Source organism: Rattus norvegicus, chromosome 9, assembly GCF_021556685.1.
Source record: "Rattus norvegicus strain SHRSP/BbbUtx chromosome 9, alternate assembly SHRSP_T2T, whole genome shotgun sequence".
NCBI lineage: Eukaryota > Metazoa > Chordata > Mammalia > Rodentia > Muridae > Rattus > Rattus norvegicus.
This window is the reverse complement of record NC_141542.1, coordinates 96978146-97002545: the sequence shown is the minus strand read 5'-3', so window position 1 is coordinate 97002545 and position 24400 is coordinate 96978146. Positions and strand designations below refer to the sequence as shown.

The 24400-nt window shown below is 39.7% G+C and overlaps 1 protein-coding gene across 49 annotated transcripts in view; it reads left to right on the top strand.

The window, feature by feature from the left end:
* The window catches only part of Dock10 (dedicator of cytokinesis 10), a 257968-nt gene that overhangs the window by 222375 nt on the left and 11193 nt on the right, over nucleotides 1-24400 (top strand). For 36 of the 49 annotated variants that reach the window (XM_087565510.1, XM_087565504.1, XM_087565508.1 and 33 more), the window contains exons 40-51: nucleotides 2136-2260; nucleotides 3119-3231; nucleotides 5736-5873; nucleotides 7128-7310; nucleotides 8306-8416; nucleotides 9242-9457; nucleotides 10824-10881; nucleotides 11183-11281; nucleotides 13017-13123; nucleotides 15301-15423; nucleotides 15561-15674; nucleotides 23294-23440. In XM_087565510.1, the coding sequence (XP_087421636.1) occupies nucleotides 2136-2260; nucleotides 3119-3231; nucleotides 5736-5873; nucleotides 7128-7310; nucleotides 8306-8416; nucleotides 9242-9457; nucleotides 10824-10881; nucleotides 11183-11281; nucleotides 13017-13123; nucleotides 15301-15423; nucleotides 15561-15674; nucleotides 23294-23440 (1534 nt within the window). The remainder of the gene's footprint in view (nucleotides 1-2135; nucleotides 2261-3118; nucleotides 3232-5735; nucleotides 5874-7127; nucleotides 7311-8305; nucleotides 8417-9241; nucleotides 9458-10823; nucleotides 10882-11182; nucleotides 11282-13016; nucleotides 13124-15300; nucleotides 15424-15560; nucleotides 15675-23293; nucleotides 23441-24400) is intronic. The other 13 variants (XR_015628577.1, XR_015628576.1, XR_015628575.1 and 10 more) reach the window with 3 other exon arrangements.

Below are 24400 nucleotides of genomic sequence, written 5' to 3'. Positions count from 1 at the left end.
GGTTTTAAGCAGCTTAATATGTTTATCTGAAGAAAATTCTTAGCTACTTCTCAAGGTCCCTCACTGGCTTAAAAACAGAAACGAAGGACTGTGGCTTACTATGTTCAGCACAGTGCCTTGACTGGAGGAGAATTCATAGGCATTTTATTTAGCTAAAACCCAAAGGTACAAAGAATTCCAATAGAATGTCCCCTTATAGTTCTTAGCAATATAGGAAAAAGGCACCCTGGAATCGTGACTTGAGTTCTGCTGAGTAATTAAAAGATTTTCTTAGTGTTCTTGAAGTTCATGTTTTTTAAGGGGTCAGAAGCCATGAGAAAGCCAGGGAATCCTCATGAGTCCCCATAGATTATGTACTTACTAGCCGATCTCCAATTTTGCCTACCTTGCTCACTCCCTCCTTTACCTGCCCAGTCAGAATCACTTGCCCTGAAAGTCCACCTCCAAGATCCTCTGGGTCTAACAAATAAAAACTGTTTCCAGAAACTTTCCTGAGTTTGACTTATTCTTCTCAGGCGTATCATAAGAAAACGTGATGTGGGTATTTTAGAAAAGAGCTTTAGGAAGAAATAGGAAACTGTATATAGTCAATAAATAACAAAATAAATGTTGCTGCCATCCATGGGGACCTATAGAAATTGGCTTCCAGTAAATTTAAAAGATGTAATCATGGCTTTACTTTGCAAACCGTAAAACAGGAGACCACAAGAAGGAATTGCTTCATGTGTTGCATAGCAATTGTAAGGCACCTAAGGTTACCACAGTCCACCTTTCAGGATGAACAAGTCTTAAGGCTTCTTCTTATAGGTTGGACAGATCCTGCTAGCCCTCTTCTCCTGGAACCCAGTGCTTTCCCTTCACTTTCAGACAGCAAAGGGCTCGAAACCTGGGAGAAAAATTTAGTCCCCAAAATCCCAGCCACATGTTTCAGAACTCATTACTCCCTCTAGATGCAGGCACGATCCAGACTTCATAGGTTACAGAAAGCCAAAGTTGGCTCTCCCTAGATTCAGCTTAAACAGGTCCTTTTAACTTTGCCAGATGCTTGAAAACTTACTTAGCCTTGAATACTGTGTCAGGGACAAACCAGAGTTCCTTCTGAGGTTTGACTCTCAAGGGCCCAGCTCCTTGGCTCCCTTCCTCACAAAGATGTTGTTTATGGTTTATTTACATGACAAGGTATCTCCTACCACCAGGCTTCTCCTGGGACCAGGGAAAGCTGTGGCACCAGGAAGCATTCCTAACACCACAAAGACACTGGCTGGTTTCTCCAGGTAGACACACCTGAAGGCCATTGTCATTGCCACCCCAGATAAGCAACTAGAAGCACAGATGCTACCACAAATGCTGCCTTCCTGATGCTGATCCCACCACAGCACAGCAAGAGGCATGGCCCAAACAGTTTATAAATCACAGAAGTTTCCAGAAGCAAAACCAGATGGGGAAAAGGGTTACTTCACTTCGGTCTAGATTTTAGACATTGCTTCAAAAACAAACAAGGGCACATGTCTGCATTATACTTTTAATGCCCTCCTGCCTAGCCAGTAATAAACTCAACATTCTTGAGTTCTTGTTAGTCCTTGAGGTAATAATGAATGACGAACAGTTTTATTTTTGAGTGTCTTTTAGGTGTTTTGTTTGCTTGTTTGTTTCTTTGTTTTGGTTAGGTTAACATATTTGTAACTATATCTTCAGTTACTAAACAGACAGTACTTTATTTATTTGGTTAAAATCAATGGGCTAAGCCTGACAACAGTTTAAGATCCTGTATGACCCTATGGTTGTCTGAGCACACAGCCAAGGTAGTGACAATGAGGTCTGACAAGACTTACAGATGACTGAGTCTATAGAACTTGGCAATAAAAAAAGAAGAAAATCAAAATATGCTAAAAAAAATAGACACCCACTGTGTCTTTGACTCATAATGTATCTTTCTGAATATTTTTATGGATTAAATAAATTTCTTCAAGTGTATTAAATAGCCTCTTCCATGGCGCTGCTCAAAGTCAATGTTATCAGTAAGACGGTGCCTGGCAGATGTTGTGTACGCTCATCTCAGTGCTCACCATCTGAGTGGTACTGGTTATGTAGGGCATTGCTGGGTAGGTCAACCACAATTCTCATCTCCGTTCCAGGATGCACACCACTTCCGGTCATGAGGGCCATAAGCAGCACAGATCTCAGACCTTACCTATCATCCGAGGCAAAAATGCACTTTCCAACCCCAAACTCTTACAGATGCTGGACAACACCATGAACAGTAAGTGAACCAGAAGCCAATCTCTCTGCAGGTATGTAGAACAGGAAGTGCATTGCAAGACGAGAGGAAATGTTGTCAAACCAGGGAAACCACTGTTCTGAAGGCCAGTGCCATAGGCCTGTAAGTTTCTTCGAAGAAAGAATCACCAGAGTGTAGATGAGGAGGAAAATTTAAAATGCCCTCACCAGGGAAGAAAACAGAAAATGAAACTCAGTGTAATGGTCTCAGGGCAGCTCATCTAGGTACTTTTGGTGTCATAAAGTTTATGGGGCTCCCTCTTAACCAAGTAATTATTGCTGACTCTAGGGGAAGAGGATAAGAATGTCCATCTCCCACAAGCAGTAACCATGACATCATGACTCCAGAGATACATAACGTCCAGCGTGGCAATAAGATAAAAATAGAACCTGTTGCTGTGAAGCATGAAAATTGTGAACATAGGACCCATGGTTACTTGTTTAAATGCACACTGCCTTCATCTCTAAACACACGACGTGGCTTTCTGAGGAGGTTGTTTGTCTAGACAGTCCACTGAGACCATACATTGAGTCTATTAGCCCAGAAGCAAGATCTTTAAACAGGATGATAACAGAAGAAGTGTGATCCTGGCTAGATTAAAGAAAAAGAATTTTAAAAATAATAGAAACCCTGCAGCTGATGCATGGAAAGGGTACACCTGTCACAGACAATTTAGTGTATTTTTTTTTAGTTGAGGCAATAAATGAAATTGTTCAAAGTCACTTTGATTTTATATTATTCATCAAAATATCAGTAAACACTGTAATATAAGGAAATGTTTCACTGGACATAGAGAATTGTCTTACATGTTTATGCACTGTTCTATTTTGTATTTCATAGGCAACTCCAACGAAATAGACATTGTCCACCATGTAGACACCGAGGCCAACATAGCCACCGAGGTCTGCCTCACCATTCTGGACCTGCTGTCTCTCTTCACCCAGGTCCACCAGGTGAATATGATCAGAATGTTTTCTGCAGAAGTGATGACCCGGGTGGAGGGGGAAAGCCATGAGAAGTCAAAACACTTTTTTTAAAAGATGATTTATGGACTTAATGAATCAACTTCCACACAAGCATTTTAAAAATGAGATTCTCTGGGGGTTGGGGATTTGGCTCAGTGGTAGAGCACTTGCCTAGGAAGCGCAAGGTCCTGGGTTCGGTCCCCAGCCCCAAAAAAAAGAAAAAAATAAAAAATAAAAATGAGATTCTCTGTTTTTTGCCAGAGGATGACTAACGCTGGCTTAAGCCACTGCTGTCAATATTATCTTTCTTTCCATTTCCTCTTCCTGTGCTGCCAGGCATTTACGTGGGGTGAAACTGAGACTCCATATTTTTAATTATAAAATATATACTTTTATTAGCATACTTTTATAATATAATATGTAATAACAGGAACAAATGCTGAGAAGAGAATCCCTTAATGATTATGACATTATGTGACTGTTTTGTTTCTTCATACTAGATGGCAAATACATTACTATACCATAAAATCTTATTGAACTGTCATATGTGTATATATATGTGTGTGTGTGTGTGTGTGTGTGTGTGTGTGTGTCTGTGTCTATGTCTGTGTCTGTAGTCTATTGTTGAACACATTTATTGTGTTATATGTAACTATATTAATCTGTAATATAATTATGTTATTGCGACAATTGAGTACCAAGTCTTCAATCCAGGAGGACATCAAAGACTCCATATTTTTTTAACAGAAAAACAAAAGTCAAGCAGTGCTGTGCTTTAACTAATGACTATATTTAAAAAAAAACTCTAATACCAAGCATCTTTTCTTATTTGTTTTATATATACAACATTGGTGAGGTGTTAACATAATATACTTAATAAAATTTCTAATGCTACCAAGACTATCCATACCACATTTTGACAAATATTTAGAGAAATAGTGATTGTCATACACAGAAAGTAAGACTCCAAATGGGAAAAGACAATTTGGAAAAACACTGGTAGTTTCTTTAAAAGCAAATGATGGAGCTGGAGAGATAACTTAGTAGTTGAGTATTGAGTTCAGTTCCCAGCACCCACACTGAACCTCTCACAGGTGCTGTAGTACCAGTTCCAGGAATCTCATGCCAACATCTATCCTACACACATACATCTTCATGCACATGGCATGCACACACAGACATACACAGACACACACACATACACGCGCATGCACACATACACATACACTCGTATACATAAATTAAAACAAGAATAAATATTTTAAATGCTAATTATATACCTATAGGGTGACCAACCATTTGATAGTAGCACCTAACCAAGGAGAAATAAAATCACCTAACCATATAAGGCTTTACACATAAGTATGCATAACATTTATTTTAAATAACAAAAGCCACTGGAAACAATCCAACATGCACATCAAAAGGTGAATGCACAGGCTATCCCATACATGAAGCTTCAGAAGGCAAACCAGAAAAGACTACTTTGTCGTTCCACTTAGAAAATACCATTTAGGGTTGGGGATTTAGCTCAATAGTAGAGCACTTGCAAGGCCCTGGGTTCGGTCCTCAGCTCCGAAAAAAAAAAAAAAAAAAAAGAAAATACCATTTAATAGAAGCAAGAGATCAATGACTGATTAGAGGAATGGAGATAAAAGACAGGCATACAGGATTGCAAAAATGTATGTTTGATTTTCTTGACTGGGGTAGTGGCTTCATGGGTGTATACCAAAGGCAAATTTATGCAATTGTACTTTCTGAATGTATACAGTTTCTCCCACCAATGCATTTTAACAATGCTCCTAAAAACATTTACAGCTCACTCAAATGAACCCGTTTTAAGAGTTGTACCAGGAAAGGTTGGATCTGTTAAACAAAATTTCTCCCTCCAGGAGCATTGCACTAAGAGAGTCTTGCTTTCAAGTAAAATGCCAACATGGTGGGAGAAACACACAACTGGATTTGGTTCTTTATTCCCTGATGGACATGCACCTTGAATAGCACACAGTTGAAAGGCTTCCCCCCAGTGCCTATCTGCCACCTCATCCTCTCCCCATGACCCAACCCACTAGCCACACACCAGCCACTCTGTTCTTTCTCAACCTTGAACTCATAAGCTTCTCTCCAACCCAAGGCTCTTACTCCATGACAATCCTCCCAGGTCTCTATGAGTCATAGTCCTTCACCTCCATTCATCCACTGGAGGAGTCTTTGCTCGCCACCCCCTAAGCAAAGTAATCCACAACCACTTTCTGTAACATCTTCCTACTCTAGTTACGGTCTCTCTGGGTTTGGTTTGGTTTGGTTCGGTTTGGTTTTGACACCACTGTATAAGCTTCCCTGAGAGCATTCAAGAATCATCTCTTCTCACTCCGAATTTGCTTCTATCACTCAGGATTGTATTCAACACACGGTATGAACATAATAAAGGTTTCTGAAGGGAAGCAATTGCTCCACTACTGATCCTAAATAACAGCTCTTCTGAATTTCAGAGACAGCTCCAACAATCCGACTGTCAAAACTCACTCATGAGAAGGGTCTTTGATACGTACATGCTGTTTTTCCAAGTCAACCAGTCAGCCTCAGCCCTGAAACACGTGTTTGCTTCTTTGAGGCTGTTCGTGTGCAAGGTAAGGATGTTCCAGTCTCAGGGAAAGCTCACCTCAAGGTGACAATAAGGACTTAATAATCTTTGCATCTCTCAGTGTGCAGGGAAGAAGGTCTATTTACGTTTCACTAGATACTAGTCATTTGCTGTTGTAGCAGTTAAACCACTTTGGCTCCTGGCAGGTTAAGTGTGCAATTCACCCACCCAAGAGTTCTCTGGATTCTTGAATGAAGCACACACACACACACACACACACACACACACACACACACACTCACGCACACGCCAGCTAATTTTGATATGCCTTGACTAGCTCAATGCTTGAGCACTTCTAAACCTCCCCACTTCCCTCCAGTATCCCTGGCTTAACACCTTCTAGATCTATATTTTATCTTTGCTGCCCTGCTATCTTCTGGGCAGTCCCCTCATTAGGCTGCATTCCCTTTCCACCTGCATTGTAGGATGCTTTCTCTCCTGCAGCTCTTAAATCTGATCCTTCTCCCTCTGAGTCATCGTGATTCTCCCTCTCCTTCCCTCTCTCTCAGCCTGCGCAATCTAAAAGTCCCGCCTCCGTCTCCTTGCCCAGCCATTGGGTTTACAGCAATTCTTTATTAATAATCAAAGGCAGCTATGGGAGGGGACACTCAGGCCAGACTGACACTGGAAGCCCAGCTTTTGGGAGCCAAAATCAGACAAAGCATTAGATCCAATTTCCAACAGCTGTCTCAAAATGAGCGGAATACCAAAATGTCGTGGCATTATGTGGTGACCAATTGTGTGGTTGCTCAGTTTTCAGCATAGAAAGTTTGCTGAAAAAAGGGAGGGAGGGAGGGAGGGAGGGAGGGAGGGAGGGAGGAAGGAAGGAAGGAAGGAAGGAAGGAAGAAAGAAAGAAAGAAAGAAAGAAAGAAAGAAAGAAAGAAAGAAAGAAAGAAAGAAAGAAAGAAAATCAGGTTAAAGGTTCTATACTGAGTAGCTCGAGCAGCCATCTTTGATGACTATAAACAGCATATAGCCTGATATAACAGTGTCAAATGAATAATGGAATATTTCAAAGACCTCATGTGTTTTGGGTTGCTGACAGTTATTAACACATAGAATATTAGTACAAGGGAATAATTAACGCAAGAGAAGAGCTTACTGAACTAGGACTTCAAAGATAGACACATGCCTACATCTGTTGCAAATGGAGAAAGTACATTTTTGGATCGCATTTTAGTCTACAAGTTTGAAACATGAAAGAACATGGCTCACTCCTTCGTTCTTCCACCCCTCTAGTTCCCTTCAGCGTTTTTCCAAGGGCCTGCTGACCTCTGCGGCTCGTTCTGCTATGAAGTCCTAAAATGCTGTAACCACAGGTCACGGTTGACGCAGATGGAAGCCTCAGCCCTTCTGTACTTCTTCATGAGGAAGAACTTTGAATTTAACAAGCAGAAGTCAATTGTCAGGTCTCACTTACAAGTAAGTCCTACCGTCTCCATTGATGTTGATATTAAAGTAACTGGTGTGCTTTGGCAGGGAGTAAAGCATCCTGTTCCCAGGCAACCTCTCAACTGAGTTCAAGACTCCACTCTCCCGGCACACTTGGTCCTGGTTTACCTAAGAGGAGAGCTGGGGAGAAATCAACGGATTACAGTTTACATTGCCACTCGAGCTTATGTTTCTTCCGCTCATGCACTAGAATCTCATGGAATAAACAACGGTTAATCTAGGAGGCCAAATCCAACCAAATTCCAAAGACATCCATATTTTTCTTCAAGGCAACCCAAGATTATAAGATTCTTGCACCTTTCCTTCAGTATTTACAGTTATAATAATGACATTCGTTGAACTTTCTAGGAGAAATGTATGGCGTATTTATCTAGCTCAGTCAATTTCCTTAAAAGTACAGTGTCTAGACTAGAGAAATGACTCAGTCTGTGGAGTGTGTACCTAGCAAACCTGGAGACAGGAGTTCAAGCCATAAAACCCATGTTAAAAACCAGGTACAATGGTATATGCTTATAATCTCAGCACTGAGGCCTCAGAGACAAGAAGATCCCATGGGCTAGTCTAGCCTACCTTAGTGAGTTCTAGAACATGAGAGATCCTGTCTCAAATGACAAAGTGGATGATATCTGAAGATCAGCATTCAAAGTTGACCTCCGGACTCCACCCATACATCTGCACCCATACAGCCATAGGCTTATCTTCCCGCACACATCCATAGAACACAAAACATAAGTTCATTTTTCTTCAGAACAGTGGTTCTCAACCCCTTTGGGTCACATATCAGATATCCTTCATATCAGATATTTCCATTACAATTCATAACAGTAACAAAATCACAGTTATGAAATAACAAAAATAATTTTATGGTTGGGGGCCACCACAGCATGAACTGTATTAAAGGGTCATAGCACTAGCAAGGTTGAGAACCTCTGGTTTCGAAGGTTCGTTTCTCTTTTTCCTTCCAGCTCATCAAAGCAGTGAGCCAGTTAATAGCTGATGCGGGGATTGGAGGGTCTCGCTTTCAACACTCCCTCGCGATCACCAACAACTTTGCCAATGGAGATAAACAGATGAAAGTAAGAGTTGCTTCATGGGCTTCTTTTTCTAAAGAATCAGAAATAAAATGGGGTGGTGTTTTTAACCTGACATATCAAAACCATGAGGTATTTATGAATTCTGTGTATAGTTTATCAAGATTTTGACCACTCATATTTTTTTGCTTATTGAAATTGGAATCATTAGGTCTCACACATTCAGTATTCGATGTTTTAGCTGGAATTTCTGAGATCTTTGCTCAATTGTTATATAACAAAATTTTCCAAATGCATCATCATTTATTCATAATCATCACAAGTAAACTTATCTTTCCCTCTACTTATTTTAGTGCCTTTGGAAGACTAAAGGTGGAAAAGACTTCAATCATAGCTTGATCTAGAGATCAAGAGAGCACTTTGAAGTATCCCCCCACCCATTGCTTTATTGTATCAGTTAATTGTTTCACTTATAGCTGTCTCTGGATTCACCTCTGAAAGTATAAGGACACTGGTAATCTGAGTAGAAAAGGCCTTCTTCAAACACTACCAACTCAAGTCAAATAGGATGTCTTTTGGTGGCATATTTATCAAGAATATGATTGGTCAGTCCAGGGTCACATGCCATCAATAGGAATGACATCAAAACTTGTTTAAATGACTTAGACTAGAGTCAGAGAAGACTGAATTTCAAAGGCATCCAGGAAACTATTACAAGGAAATTGGGCTATAGGACAATAAAATATAATCATAATCACAATATACAGGAAGCAGACATTTATGAGCACTACATAAAACATAAAAATAGGTGGTAGAAGTTAACAAAGGAATGCTGAACAGATAGTGACCCAGGCTCTCTCTTTTCCAAAGAACAGCAATTTCCCAGCAGAGGTGAAAGATCTGACTAAGCGTATAAGGACTGTTTTGATGGCGACAGCCCAGATGAAGGAGCATGAGAAGGACCCCGAGATGCTGGTGGACCTCCAGTATAGCCTTGCAAACTCCTATGCAAGTACCCCTGAGCTCCGGAGGACCTGGCTGGAAAGCATGGCCAAGATTCATGCAAGAAATGGAGACCTGTCTGAGGTGATAAGCAAAGGCTCACTCGCTCTTCATCAACATTGCCTTCCTTATCTGAATAATTTGGCTTTTAATTTATACTATGTAGCATAAAACGCACCATATTTTCCACCAATATATATCTATATATCAAGTGCAGTTACTTTATATGTAGGGCTCAATGACATCTGATTCTATGTAGAGGACATCAGACTGTGGCCAGATATAGAGGTGGCAACATCAGTTGTTTGAAATGTAGTGCATGAATAGATGTCTAAAACTTGAAGCTAAAGACGGTATTGTTAAAAGTACTCAAAAATTAACACTTATATCAGAGTTAATAGTCTGTGTTTTTAAACGTATTCCCTGAAATTGGAGTAGAACAGGGAAGCTTGCTGCTTTGGTAAGTTTATCAAAGTTCATCTGAATCAGCCAAGGAGAAGAAAGTACCCTGTGTGAAGATGGTAAATCAATACTTGACTTTTCTGTGGCAGTTGTAATGCTAGATGGATTTGTGCATAATGATTTATAACATCCAGGAGCTTCTGAGTTATCACTAGCGAAGATCTGCCTTTCCACACAACTATACCCCCCTAGGAATAGGGGATAAGTCTATCTAGGATATGCCTAATGTCTAAAATTTAACTAGGATAATCCTAAAAGATAAGCTTTTGGTTATCAGATCTAGAACAGAAACCAGAATCCTAGCTTGGCTAACACTTCCAGTTAGCATTAATTTAACCTAAAATGGCAAAAATTCATTCATGAAACCTTAAAAGAAGAAATCTGAAAGCCTGGGCCCTTCATAAAGTCAAGAGTACACAGCAGTGGTCAAAGCCTCTGGAGGAGAAATAAAACATCCCCCATGTAATCGGTCTGAGGAGAATCTGCCTGTTACATTAGCTTCCACAATATAAGCAAGCACTAAATGAAGAGGCAACTGTTCTAAAGGCGAGGGGAACTAAAGAGGAGCCAGCATTAGAGGCAGAAAAATTGGGAAGGAAGATGTTTTCTATTTCCATTTTTTCTCCAGATACTAGAGTCTATATATTTGAGAAGCAAAGAGATATATAGCCTTTAAAAAGCCATAAATTATGATTAGATATTCATAAAGAAGGGAATGGCATTTTGTGGAAAAGTTGTTTAGAATAGCTCATTCATCCCATTCAAATCTATATCAAGACAGAGAGACAAAAATATCCCAAATATGTATTTTATTCTTGATGACAAACTTTGGAAAAGTCCAATAGATTGACGTTTTCACTTCTTTCAGAATGAAGAGTTAGTCTACATGACATATTCTGAGAGAGCACACTGACTCCCCTCGGGAAACCACTGGTTTCATGAAAAGTTCAATCTGTCCCTGAAATCTCTGTTTTGTGTTCTCTTATAGGCTGCTATGTGTTACATCCATATAGCCGCGCTTATCGCAGAATACCTGAAGCGCAAGGGTAAGAGGGCCTTGTAAAGGGGGTAGAGCCTGGAGACCATTGTACTGGAACCTAACCACATAAATTCATTAAACCGACTTTAACTTTTATAGATATTTATTATTATGCTGTACTTTAATATTTTCAATTCGGTGATGCCACCGGCATATTCATCTGATGTGCGGTGAAGCTAACTGGATGGTCAACTTCTTGGTTCAAAGTGATGATTCTGATGTCTCGTTGATTAACAATGTGTGGTTCCATAAACTTGTATTAACAAGAACATTCGGTCATGCCCTAACCTCATCTTACGCTGCCATAGGTTACTGGAAAATGGAAAAGATTTGCACACCACCCCTGCTACCAGAAGACACCCACCCCTGTGATAGCAACTTATTACTAACAACTCCGGGCGGAGGAAGTGAGTGAATCTAACTGTGCTCATTTGCCCTTGATGCTGAGGAAATCAACTTTACAGCTTCAGGAAACTTCCGTAAATGTCTTCTTAGAAGCAAAAGCCATGACCTGAAAACAGGCCAACAGAATTTACTGTACAAAAAGCTCAGACCACTGAGAAACCACATCCTAAACTTAACAAGTTTAGCTTTCTTCTCCATTCTCAGCAAATAGAATATTATCCAGTCTCCAGGATTAGGATTTATGGTCATGCCTATCTGCTTGCTGGCTTGCCATTAAAAATCTTTGCTTGAAAGTGAAAAACAGTGCAAACCTGCAAGAAGGATCTAGTTTGAGTGTAATAGTTTATTCAAAGTAAGAATGTACACAGAAACATTTACATAGATGTATGTTATATTTTACTTCTTAAAGACTGTGTATCTTAGTGATAGAGTAATTGCCTAGCAAGTATAAGCCTTGGTGTTTGATTTCCAGCATTGCAAAATTAACAACAACAATAATAACAATAATAATAATTTACTCTAACAATTTATAATATATGATTGATAATATTTATTTACTTTCATTAAAAAATATCCACTTTCATGGTCTAAAATAACATTTTATAAGAACTATACTTTGTGTAAAAATGTGGCTGTATAATTCATATATTTTATCTAAAATCTTTAAACATTCTTTCAAGTCCAAAGTTTCTGAACAACAATCTACACGATAACATTATTTCAACTTGCAAATTGCCGTTGAAAACTCAGTGTAGAGTTCGAATCAAAATACCCAAGCAAAATGAAAATGGACTTTGATTTTCAATATTTCAGAAGCACAATGAATTCCATTCCTAGTCATTTAAACTTGAGTACATTTTCAAAAAGGTCACAGTGGATTTTCCAAATAATCCATTAGAACCAAATCACCTAAACGAACAATGAGATAGTGAGGTCTCTTGTGCGGGGCCCTCGTTAAAGACAGATCTACTCAGAGAAGATCCACCTTAAAACCCTTCTTACTTACTGTTGCGTGCCATATGCACACTAGTCTTTATATGCAAGTCATCACTTTATTGATTTAGCATGCCCTTCTGGCTCAGCCATTTATTGGCTTTAGGTTCTGCAGAGCAACATAAAGACTTTCACATTTTCTCTAAATCCAAACTGAAGAAAACTGATAAAACTCAAGTGTCAGTTTGTGTCCTAGTTACTTCAGTGATTTTTCAATCCTCGAGCATTTTAAACAGTCCATGTTATATGAAAGGTAATTCCAGCGATGCTATGTCATATCTGTTGAAAAGGGATACACTTAGGAACGGGCACTGAAATGGGAAGGTGAACCCCCATGCCTCATGAACACGTATTGATCTTTATCAGCACATATCTGAACCCCATTGATATATTTGAAATCTCTAATATGATTTTATGTTATGAAGTTTCGGAGCTGGAGAAGTAAGTGATTCCTTTCTTAAAATGTGAACTTGATTAAAAATATAGATAGATAGATAGATAGATAGATAGATAGATAGATAGATAGATAGAAAGATAGATAGATGATAGATAGATAGATAGATAGATAGATAGATAGATAGATAGATAGATCAATTGATCAGTGGACACAGGCAATGCCAGAACCATGATCTAACCATCATGTGTTATGATACTGCCAAGACTAACCTCAAGAAGCAAGCCATGTTCTAACCCCAGTACAAATTGCCTAAGATAATGTTTCATTGTCCTTGATCCCCTCCCAAGGCATGTTCTCGATGGGATGGCCAGCCTTTCTGAGCATCACCCCAAACATTAAAGAAGAGGGAGCAATGAAAGAGGATTCTGGGATGCAAGACACCCCGTACAACGAGGTCAGACACGAGTGAGCTACTGTCATTGATGAGATTTTAAAACGCAGTGAATTGTGATTTTTATGTGCATCCAAAAGTCAGAAAATTTAGTTCTGCATTATGACTTCAATAAATAAAGTGATGCTGAGACTCAACTAAGATAGAGATTAATACGATTAATGCATATCAAGCTCCGTGGATCAAGCATAATCTTCATTGAAATTTTAAGCCAGGCCTGATTTATTTCACTCCAATGAACTCAGATATATACAGTGTGCTCTTCCATAAGATACCCAATCTCTATGTGCTGATACAATGTAGTGAGGATGCTAATGTTTTTATGAACTTGGCACAGCAATTTCTGACACATGTTTACTTATTTACAAATTTGGTTCTATAAAAGGGCTCACATTTTCTGTGAGAAAGCCTTCTGATCTGTAAGCTGGTTAGTTCTCATGAAAAAAGGAGTTCTCTAGGGGGAATCACATAACAACAATTCTGGTGAATAAAACAAGAGTTTCCTTCACCAAGAAATACAATATTCCATGAGCTAATTTTTTAAGACTGAATGGTATATAAATGTGGAAAAATGCAAATCTGGAAGATGGCTTTTTATGAACTTTAGCTTTGTGCATACTGTATACGACTATAGTAAATTTTAAAAAGATACTGTCAAAAATATTTGAACAATATTATAAACTTGCTTTACAGATAATATGATTTCACACAGCTTGACACAGTAATTAAACTACCACCACTATGAAAGACATTGTATTAAGGGCAGGAAAGCAATCCCTGCTTTTAAATAATTCAGAATTTTGGAAATAAAAACTCCATTCAATGTGAAAAGCAGCCAGTTCCGAATAGATACCCAAGTGACTATAAATTGAGGCATTGTATTTTTGTAATTAGAAGATGACAGTTTTCTACATGAAAGTGGTCGTAATAGAGGTGACTGGGCATCAGTAAAAGATCTCTAAATTTTATTATAAATATGGATATTAGGTAGAACAAGTTATTGTAGCTAGTTTTTGCTACTCTGTGGGTGGTTCTTCCCTTTTCTTCCACCCATTGAACACCCTAACACTAGCTAAGGGAGAACGGAAAGACAGACGGGAAAGGAAAGAGATCCTTGAATAAAGTCAGGGGTTGGGACGAAGGCAATGTTATCATTAGACCACTTCCCACTGATCAAACTCCCACCCGGGTCAAGTTTGATCTTTGCCATCAGGATGTCTGATTTCTTCTTGTTTCTTCTCTGTGAGTGACAACTTAACAAACTGTGACCAATAACAACCAACCAACAACCTTACCTGCCTCTCAGGGCCCTAGCATTTATACACCCTCTAAAAAGTCCCCAGAATTCCAGATACCATACAATCACAGAAACTATCTGCAGCTGGCAAAATCACATCCCAGCCAAAGCACCAGGCAAATCATAGTCAGCTGCTGTGGACACTCTGAAGCAGCCCCATATCCCATACGTGGGATTAAAACAAAACCTATTCTTATAGTATTTCTGTGTTTTTTTAATTCTACAATTCTTACTACAAGGTGTCACAGGGAAAGAATGTTCTAGCGTGTGCAGCATGGGCATGGGCATTGACGTAGAGGACCAAAGCACTGTTAAGGATGGGGAGAGAGAAGTAGAAATTTGGAGCCAGATTTAAAAAAACAAAAAAACATAAGGGCAGAGTGCTAAGAAGGGATTATGGACCACCTTGAGTGTCAGTCTGGAGAGAACAGATAGTGTTAAATAAACTGGACTTCCACAAAGGCTTATGGGTATTGAGATCTCATGAGAAGATTTATGTTTTAAAAAGGAATAAATATCACTTTAGAGCAGACATTAGAGAGAAACACCTGTTTGCTAGAACACTGCCTCAGGTCTAGGAGTGAAAGGGGCAGGAGCAGGAAATAAGCATCGGTGACAACAGCAATGAAAAGAACTGAAAAGATCTGAGCTTAGTACGCCTGCTTCATGAGTTAGTGGACCATGAGAAGGAGAGGGAGAAATTCAAGATCCACCACGATCCCATGGTGGGCTGTAAATGTCAGTAATGAAGATCAGGAAATGAAAAATCACATTGTGAAAAGACTTAAGGCTCAGACAGTTTCAGAACCAAGTTTCAGAAATGAGCCATATCTTTAAACATATTTTTTTTAAATAAACATCCTTTTCTCTGGGGAACTTCCAGAATATCCTGGTGGAGCAACTGTACATGTGCGTTGAGTTCCTTTGGAAGTCTGAACGATACGAACTCATCGCTGATGTCAATAAACCCATCATCGCGGTCTTCGAAAAGCAACGGGACTTCAAAGTATGTGACCTACAGCCCCGCAAAGCCGCAAGCCTTTTTTGCTTTGACCAATGGTGTACAGCATTGAAACATAACATGTTCTCTTTTGTGTCAGCATTTTTCTCAAAAAAAAAAATCCCTCTGGTTTTTGGTTTCAGAAATTATCGGACCTCTATTATGATATCCACCGGTCCTATCTGAAAGTGGCAGAGGTGGTGAATTCAGAGAAGCGATTGTTCGGTCGTTACTATAGAGTCGCGTTTTATGGGCAGGTAAGTTTGTCAGAAGGAACGTGGCCTGACTGCTCCACTCAGATTGCCGTCTTCTATTCTTTGTAAGACATCTGATGACGTGCACAGTAGACCGGGGAGGGATTAGTCCGAACCTATATGGGTGTTTCTGTGGACGTGACTGTTTATCAGTTTGCCCATAAGAATGTATTAAGCTCAAATAGAGAGAAATCCATGAAACTTACTACAAGTTAAGCTTAAAAAAAGGGGGGGGGGGGTGATCTCTAACTTTTGGGAGTAGAAGGGGCTTCTTTTTAATTATTCTCTGCTTTTCATTTTATCCTAATATACCAGCAGGTGTATGTGACAGATTAAAGTGAAATCCAATCAGACATGCCTTAAGGAATAGCATCCATCATAGTCTATAAATTGACCACCCTTTCCAACCATTGACTTTACAGTCTTGTAAGTTGTATCTCCCGTTTGTTCCAAAGCAGACTGTCACAGGGCTACATTCTTTCCTAAGTCACAGGCCACTGTTATTTTAAAGTTATCTGTCTCAATGCACTGCATCAGCAATGAATAAGGTTAAATTTGCAAGCTAGCCATCGCATTGGCCTGAAGAGATGTCACACACTAATGCATGAATTTCTCTGCATAGTAATGCTTTAAATGGTATAAACCCAGGAACATCACGGTCCCTTTTCTGAAAGGCTGTGGCATTCTTCTGTCTCAGCAGAAGTCTTTCTGACGTCTGTGGACAGATGCACTGATCTATTTTATATTCATGGTGGCTCTCGGACCTCTTGCTTGCTTTCCTCTCCCTCGTGTGAGGCACCATTCCTCACAGCTTCTAGTTCTCCTCAGAAGCTGTTAAAGCTACAGATAAGGGTCTGGTCCTTCTGATTAGACTTTCCCACTTAAGCATTTAGCAAAACAAAGTTTCCTGTGATCACCAAAGACAGCTTTAAGACTAACTTCTGATTCTGTCTACCTGGAAAGGACCCATAAGTAGTTACCTCCACAGTCAATCTCATCCTCCCTGGATTTTTCTCAGTTCTAAACAGCATCGCAACTGCAGAGACAGAGAAACCTAGTGTGAATGAGAACAGTCTACAAGGAAAAGACATGTGGAAGGGGAATATGAAAAATGTTAGCTAGCTTCAGTGTATCTATTGAGGAAGAAAAAATATATATAAAGGACCCTCAAATGAGAGGAGATGGTATTTAAGGAGGAAATTAACAATGTCTGGCCTTGGCGGAGCGTTAGCAAGGAAAATAACAGAAAATCGCACCAAGAAATGGATCCAGGGGTTGAATGACTGGAGGGAAAACTCAGGCTAACCCAGCAGCAGAGCAGCGGCCTGTAGGGGGCGCTTTGCTAGCCAGCATCTAATGGCAAATCTTTGGGTGATCTTGCCAATGAAAAGAAAGTGAAGTTCCATTAGTGCCCTGGTCATGCACACCTGCGTGTGAGATGCAAGCTGGTGCACGGGAGGAAGGAAAACTTGCTGCCTCCCAGCTAGTTTTTAATGCAGATGTTTGCTCTTTTCTTCCTTTGGTCTTGAATGTTCCAGGCTGTGGTAAGTCCATCTTCTCTGTATCCCTTGCATGCACTAATCATCCTCACACTTCCCTCCTGACAGCTTGACTGAACCTTAACATGTTTGGACAGGTCAACATTTGATATAAAGAGCAAGAGGGCTGCTTTGATTTGTTTCGGGAAACATCTTTCATTTCTTGAGCTAAATGCTGTTTATTTCAGTTACCTGAATTACAAAAAAAAAAAAAAAAAAAGAAAGAAGAGAAAGAAAGAAAAAGAAAAGAAAAAGAAAAAAAGAAAGAAAGAAAACAGAAAAAAAAAGAAAAGAGTATCATTTTAATGTACACTCTCTTTCTCCAAAAAAGTAGAGGATGTAATCTAGAAGCTTTACACATACACAAGACAGATATGAATAGCACGTAGTTTAAATAGATGCAGAATAAACTTAATACTGGAGATCACCTGCTTAATTGATCTATCATGAATCAAATCTTATGGCAGTGGCTCTCAACCTTCCTAACACCCTTTAATACAGTTCTTCCTGTTGTGGGGACCCCCAACCATAAAATTATTTGCTACTTCATAACTGGGATCTAGCTATTGTTATGAATTGTGATGCAAATATCTGATTTGTTGGGTATCTGATATGAAAGACGCCCCTAAGGGGTCAGGACCCACAGGTTGAGAACCATTGCCTTATGGCATTGAAAAGAGTCAGAAGTTGAAATAATGGCTGTTTACAAGGAACTACAGTTCTTTCCAGAGTCCTTTACAGGGAATCCTTTTGAAAGGTAGGGCTCTGTGTTAGATTCTGACCATTTTCAGAGGTGATCATAGCAATTCCAAACACAAAGAATCAAGGAGAAGAAATCTTCACCCATCAGGCAAAGTCTTCAGAGATGCAGAAAGAGGTAAAGAGCTATCTAGAATGTAGTCAGGGCAGAAATTACTTGCCAATATCAAAAACTCTCAGGAAAACAATCTTTGAAATTGCCTATCTTTGGCCATTATGTTACCCTACAAAAAATGATTTCTTTATATGGTTTGATATAATTATTGTCCATTAAGGTAGAAAGTAACATTGTTTCAATATCCATACTGTCATCATTTAGCTCTTCTTATCTGAACAATACATACTTTTTTGTTAATTCTTTAAATTTCTTCCCACCTCCATGTCATCTGAGCATTTTATACCTTCATTTACAAACTTGGACTCATGAGTCCTTAACTGACCTACTAGAAAAATACTCAGAAAACCATGTACTAAATAGACAGCGGGGGTCATTGGGGGATGCTGCTTTCAAAAGATCTAACTTTGCTTGTTTTGAAGACTTCTTTAAAACATGCCACAGGTGCATCTGACTTCTTTTGTAACAATGGCAGGACTATCAGTGGCCTTTGGTTAAGAAAAATAATTTCAATTAGAGCTTAAAAGAGAAACCATTTTGTCATGATGTCCAGATCTCATCATATTGCCTAAACATGGCCCTCCATAGGTTTCATCATCAGCTACCTTTGAACAACAGAGCCTGTGGTGTTCATCCCGACAAGCTGCAAATTAGAGCTTTAATGATCATTATGCAAATGAATTCAAATGCACACAGCAGGTCGCCAACCAGCAAGTGTGAATTGCGGTATTCAACAGGAATAGACACTTCCATTCCTCCTCCTTGATGAGAAGCAAACCAAAAGTAGACTTGGCACATCCTCCTGAACCTGTGCAGAATACAGGTTCAAGAGCTCAGAAGGGAACCACAGGGTGTATGATTAGCATAATACCCATCCTCAAAAAACCAACTTCTTATTCAAGATGGCATTTTATATTCCTCTAAAACACACCTTTCCACATCATCCATGTTAATGCATCTTTGTAATCATGCTAAAAAGATGATGTGAATATAACATGAAATAGGCTCTAGGTCTATACGACATCCTTTGAGGATACATTAGAGTCCTCTGTGCACAAGCATTTTCATTTTATTGTACTGGCCAGGGTATTTAATATTAACCAGGTTTGCAATGACTCGGGCGTTAGCAAACAAATTGAAAACTCTTTTCTCACAGCAGGAACTTTTCTCTGTAAAAACATGCAAGTCATGCCTAGCATGGAATTTCTCACACAGCAACTGGCATCACTGACTACAAATCTAGCAGCCTGCAGAAAGCATCCCTCCAAGTTCCCTCAAGGATCCATTGCCAGAGCAAGGAAGCAGCCGTAGCAATCAAGCTGCCTGTAATCAGTGAAACCCTTAGGAGCTGTCCCTTAGCAAGAATGCAAGCCAACAAATGCTTGCTGCATAGCTTCAAACATCAGTTACCCCTGGAATTAATTAGCTGAAAACACTTGGTGGGGGACATTTATTCAATGCATCAATGGTTATAGACTCTCAATCATGCCTTCTTTGGTGTAGATGCATTTCAGAATGTGAATGAAAAAGAACTTGGGGTGGGAGGACATACATGTGTAAATAACATCTCCACTTTGGAATGTGATATACTCTTTCAGCTCCTTGCCTACAGTGAAAGTCACTGATCTATATATCCATTCATCCATATCTCTCTCTTTTATTTTCTCTCTCTCTCTCTCTCTCTCTCTCTCTCTCTCGTCTGTGTGTGTGTGTGTGTGTGTGTGAGTGAGAGAGAGAGAGAGAGAGAGAGAGAGAGAGAGAGAGAGAGTTTAAACATAACCAGTGATTTCCTATTTACCAGGAACAATATCTCTGTCTTTCTGTGTCTTCCCACTAGCCTACTACTAACATTTTCTGCACTGATTCTTCTTGGACTGCATTGTTTTATTTGTGAACTCTGGACCATTCTGTAGCAGGAGCTCTTATATTTGACATCCTAGTTCTAAGCCAAGAGCACCTCAATATTCTGAAGAACTTACAAAGGAAAATCTAGAAGGAATCAATAATTTTATTTGTCATATTTCATTGAAGTAGATTTTTATCCATATTTGCTGCCTTGAGGTTTCACAGTCTATGTGTGTTACCTCTACTGACCCAAATTACTTGTTTAACTAGAATGTGCTTCAAAAGGACAACACATTAAGGCATATACTGCATTATCAGATGCCTTTGGAAACAAAATCAAACCAGCTAGAGCAATGTACACGCCACATTTCCCATTGTCTGAAAATGCAGCCAACCTGGACACAAAGCCTAGTGGGAGACTGCCTCTTGGTTTGCATCATCCATATTCCACTTGTAAATCATTGACCCTGTGGGCCTGTCTGAGAGGGAAGCTTTCCCTCGGATCATGCCCTTGCAGCTCAGTGGCCTCTGCCAGCCTTGATGGGTTCCCTATCAAAGGTAAGGATCCTTTCGAAACATTTCCATAGTTGCCGTTGGTCTGGTTCACACACACTCAGGATTTAGAGAAATGGCTCAGTATCAAAGTGCTTGCTGTGTAAGCAAATTCAGATCCCCAGAACTTCCATGAAAAACTAGGCAAGCCAACACAAACTGTAACCCCAGCCTTGAGAGAGTAGAGACAGACAGAAACCTGGAGCTCAGTGACTGGACAACCTAGCCTGGTCAAACCTTTAAGCTTCAGAGTCCATAAAAAGCCTTGTCTCAAAAACTAAAACTTGAAAGATATTCATTGTTGGCCTTGGATCCAAATACATGGCACACTCGTGCATGCACACGCATGAGTACATACACACATACACACAGACACACACACACACACACACACACACACGGTCATTCATCATATACATATCACCAAAAGAAAACTATAAAAGGAAAAAGTCATAAGGCTTGTTTCTCACCAGTCAGTCAGTTACCCAAATATTGTGATGCACATCGGTAGACATGGTTACAGTTCTTATTCAAGAGATGCTGGAGATTGTATTCTGAAGCAAAGAAATTGCAGAAAGCTTGACATACAACCAAAACTCAACCTGTTTGGAGACAGTGATATTTTTTCATCACACAGCTTCCCAAGTCTCACTCCTCTGATCTGTCAGTTTTAGCTACTGACTCCTGACCTTGAATCTGGCAAAGATCTCGTCATCAGTGGAAGCAACAGAATAGGCAGCTGTCCCATGGACAGAGAGCCAGCCTCTCTCTCTCACCCCTACACAGTGTCTAGGGAGATGGTCAGAAACAGCATTTCAGCTTTCTATGTTTCTATCATAGGCCACCTTCTAGCAGTTCAGGATTGCACGGGTATTCAAAATCAGCTACGTGGGTTTGAAAGTTTATTAGATAATTTTTCAATATTATACTTTTTTTTTTTTGGTTCTTTTTTTCGGAGCTGGGGACCGAACCCAGGGCCTTAATATTATACTTTTTATAGCGAACGAGTGGACCTTTGCCACATATACTTGAGGGAAACATCTTTCTGAGACATACATCTAAGAACAATTTCCTTTTTCATCCTTCTATTCATTCAGCAGCAAATACAGCAACCCCTGTCCTAAAGGTCAATGTGTCAAAAGCTGCACATGCTTGTCTTACATGCTGAGAACCCAATGTCAATTAGGAGGATAATCAAGCAGACAGGAAGTGCCTGTTTGACATGAACAGAGCTGGGAAGTGGATCTGGGCACTGGCTTCTGCAAACCTTTAGCCCTTTATGATGGATAATGAGCTCTCAATGATCACACTTCCCTGAGAACAAGGGCTATGCAAATATTTGCTACCAGACAGCCGAGCTTAATCATTATTTTTAGATAACTTTACCCCATCCATGAGAAAACACCACATTAGGACATTTGTCCATAATTTTTCACAAGTAATGAATGTTTTAGCCAAAAATGATTTTGTCTTCCATTTTTGTCTGTGTCTATGTGTGTGTATATGTATATGGGACACACATGTGTTGGAAGTCTAAGTGCACTTGTGTGCAAATGCATGTGAAGGCTGGGAAGAAAATCATTTTGAACAACTTTCTCCCTTCTTCAATGAGTCTCTCAGACAACCCCAGTGGGTGGTCTTTCTAGCCAGCTTACTCGGAGGGGCCATGTCTCCATCTTCTGGGACCAGAATTACAGGAAGACAGTCCTAAGCCCTGGCTTCTATGGATTGAAATCTCCCATCCTCGAACTTGTTTCCAAATGCTTAACCACTGAGCCATCTCCCAAACTCCTCAAAAACAATATAAAAAAAATAATTGTTTATTCTTAGACTCAGTAGTTTTACAAACCTCAAAATCAATTTATTTGTAAGTAAGTTCGGCCATCAGAAGAAACCAGTTGTGTAGGGTCTTCTCTCTCAACTCATCTCGTATTCTGAGCCCACATTTATTCCACAGGGTCAGAAGGAGACATGTTCCTGTCTCTTCAAAGAGAATGAATTATAAGGAATTTCTCACTTAGTTATCTACACATAATGGAATCTTTCTCCCTGGTTTCAAACCAGACAGATTTATAAAGGCCAAAACCCACTGGGCTCTTATAAAATAAAAATGATGGCTCGGGTGTTATTTTTAGTCCTATAAACTCTAGCTTTCCAAGACTTTAAAAAGCGAGTCGTTAAGTTATGTGTAACTAGCTTATACCCTACAGTCTTTGAAGACATATTAATGTGGATACTTTTAAGTAGCTGTAATTGGGGCATACCATGTGCAGTATCTGTCACAATAATACTGCAAAGTGACACGGGTCTTCACCCAAGAGGGTGTGGGAACATGTAGTAACACATTTCGGTACCCTCGAGTGCCATATGGTGTCACCTGGTCTACGTTTAAAGACTTACAGGGGACATAAAATGGTAATGAATGCTCTTAAAAAAAAACTGTCAAACATCACTCAAAATGTTGTGTTCTATTTAAGACTACCACAAGAGGGCATTCTTCCTCCAACTTAAGATGCAAACAAATTCTTCCTTTGATTTCTCCAAGTAGGAAAATTACGTGGAGGCTATGTGCTGACAGTCCTTCCCCTGGCTGGGGGAATGCCTATGCTGAAATCTGATTACGACACAGTATTCTCTGCTCGTTACACTCTCCCTTTCTGGTTTGAACTTGATAGGCTGCTAATTAATGGCTTCAGACAACTGAAAGACAGGAATTTTTTTTCTTTTAAAGAATATGGCTTTTTTTTGGTCGCCTGTGATCTGTCACTGGAGTTCTCTAATAAAGCCAGGGGTTCGCTGTGTGTCTCCCCTAGGGGTTCTTTGAAGAGGAGGAAGGTAAAGAGTATATCTACAAAGAGCCAAAGCTGACGGGTCTCTCGGAGATTTCCCAAAGACTTCTCAAGCTCTATGCAGACAAATTTGGGGCAGACAACGTGAAGATAATTCAAGACTCCAACAAGGTAAGGGGACAAATAGTGTTCATGCGATGGGACTTGACTAGGGTCTTTGTATTTTCTAGCTACTGTTTTAATTCCCTAGCTGATCATGCGAAATGAACTATCCAACGTGTTTGAGACATTTTGCTTATTGGTTGGATTTCGAGTTTTTGGATTTTATTTTTATGTCCATGTCTACATGAGTTTATGAATACGATGTCTGTGCATGTGTTCACAGAGGTCGGGAGAGGGCATTGGATCCTCAGGACACCGGAATTACTGGTGATTGTAAACCACCTTGTGGGTGCTACTAACCCAGTCCAGGGGCAGTAAGCCCTGTTAACCACTGGGCCATCTCTCCAGCACGATTATAATTTTTTACTTGAGTAATCTTTATATAATTTTTAGAAACAACTTAGCAAGTCTTCTACTTTTTCCATAATTAATTTGCTTTTGAAAAGCAGTTAAAATGTTGAAGTAGCTGAGTTCAGGAGTAGAGTTGGAGGAAAAGCAAGAAACTTACCTGTTTACCCAGTTCACCCACCATTCTGAGAGCTATTCTCTAATAGAACCCAACTTGCTTTTTACATAGTATTAATTTGAGAGAATCCAAAGAAGCTCTTCTTGACTCCAGGAAGCAACACATCATCTCATTAGACTATTCCCAACTTCTCATACATTATCATTCTTTAGCCAACCTCCAGCAAGCATCTACTTACATGCCACACCCAGAGCTAGAACTTGAGGCACAGAATCTCTTCTTCTAGACCTCTCAGTTCATATGTGTGGAAAAACTTTTATGAGTGGTTGATTAAACAGAACGCAATGGAGCATCATGAGAATTTAGAGGAATTTAGGAGAATCCCAGGACAGGTGCCTGTAGGCAACTCTGATTGTTTGGCCAGTGCTACCCAGAGGGGGTGATCATTGAGCTGACAATATCAGAGTAAGATGTGTTGCTGAAAGTCATGGACATTCATAGGA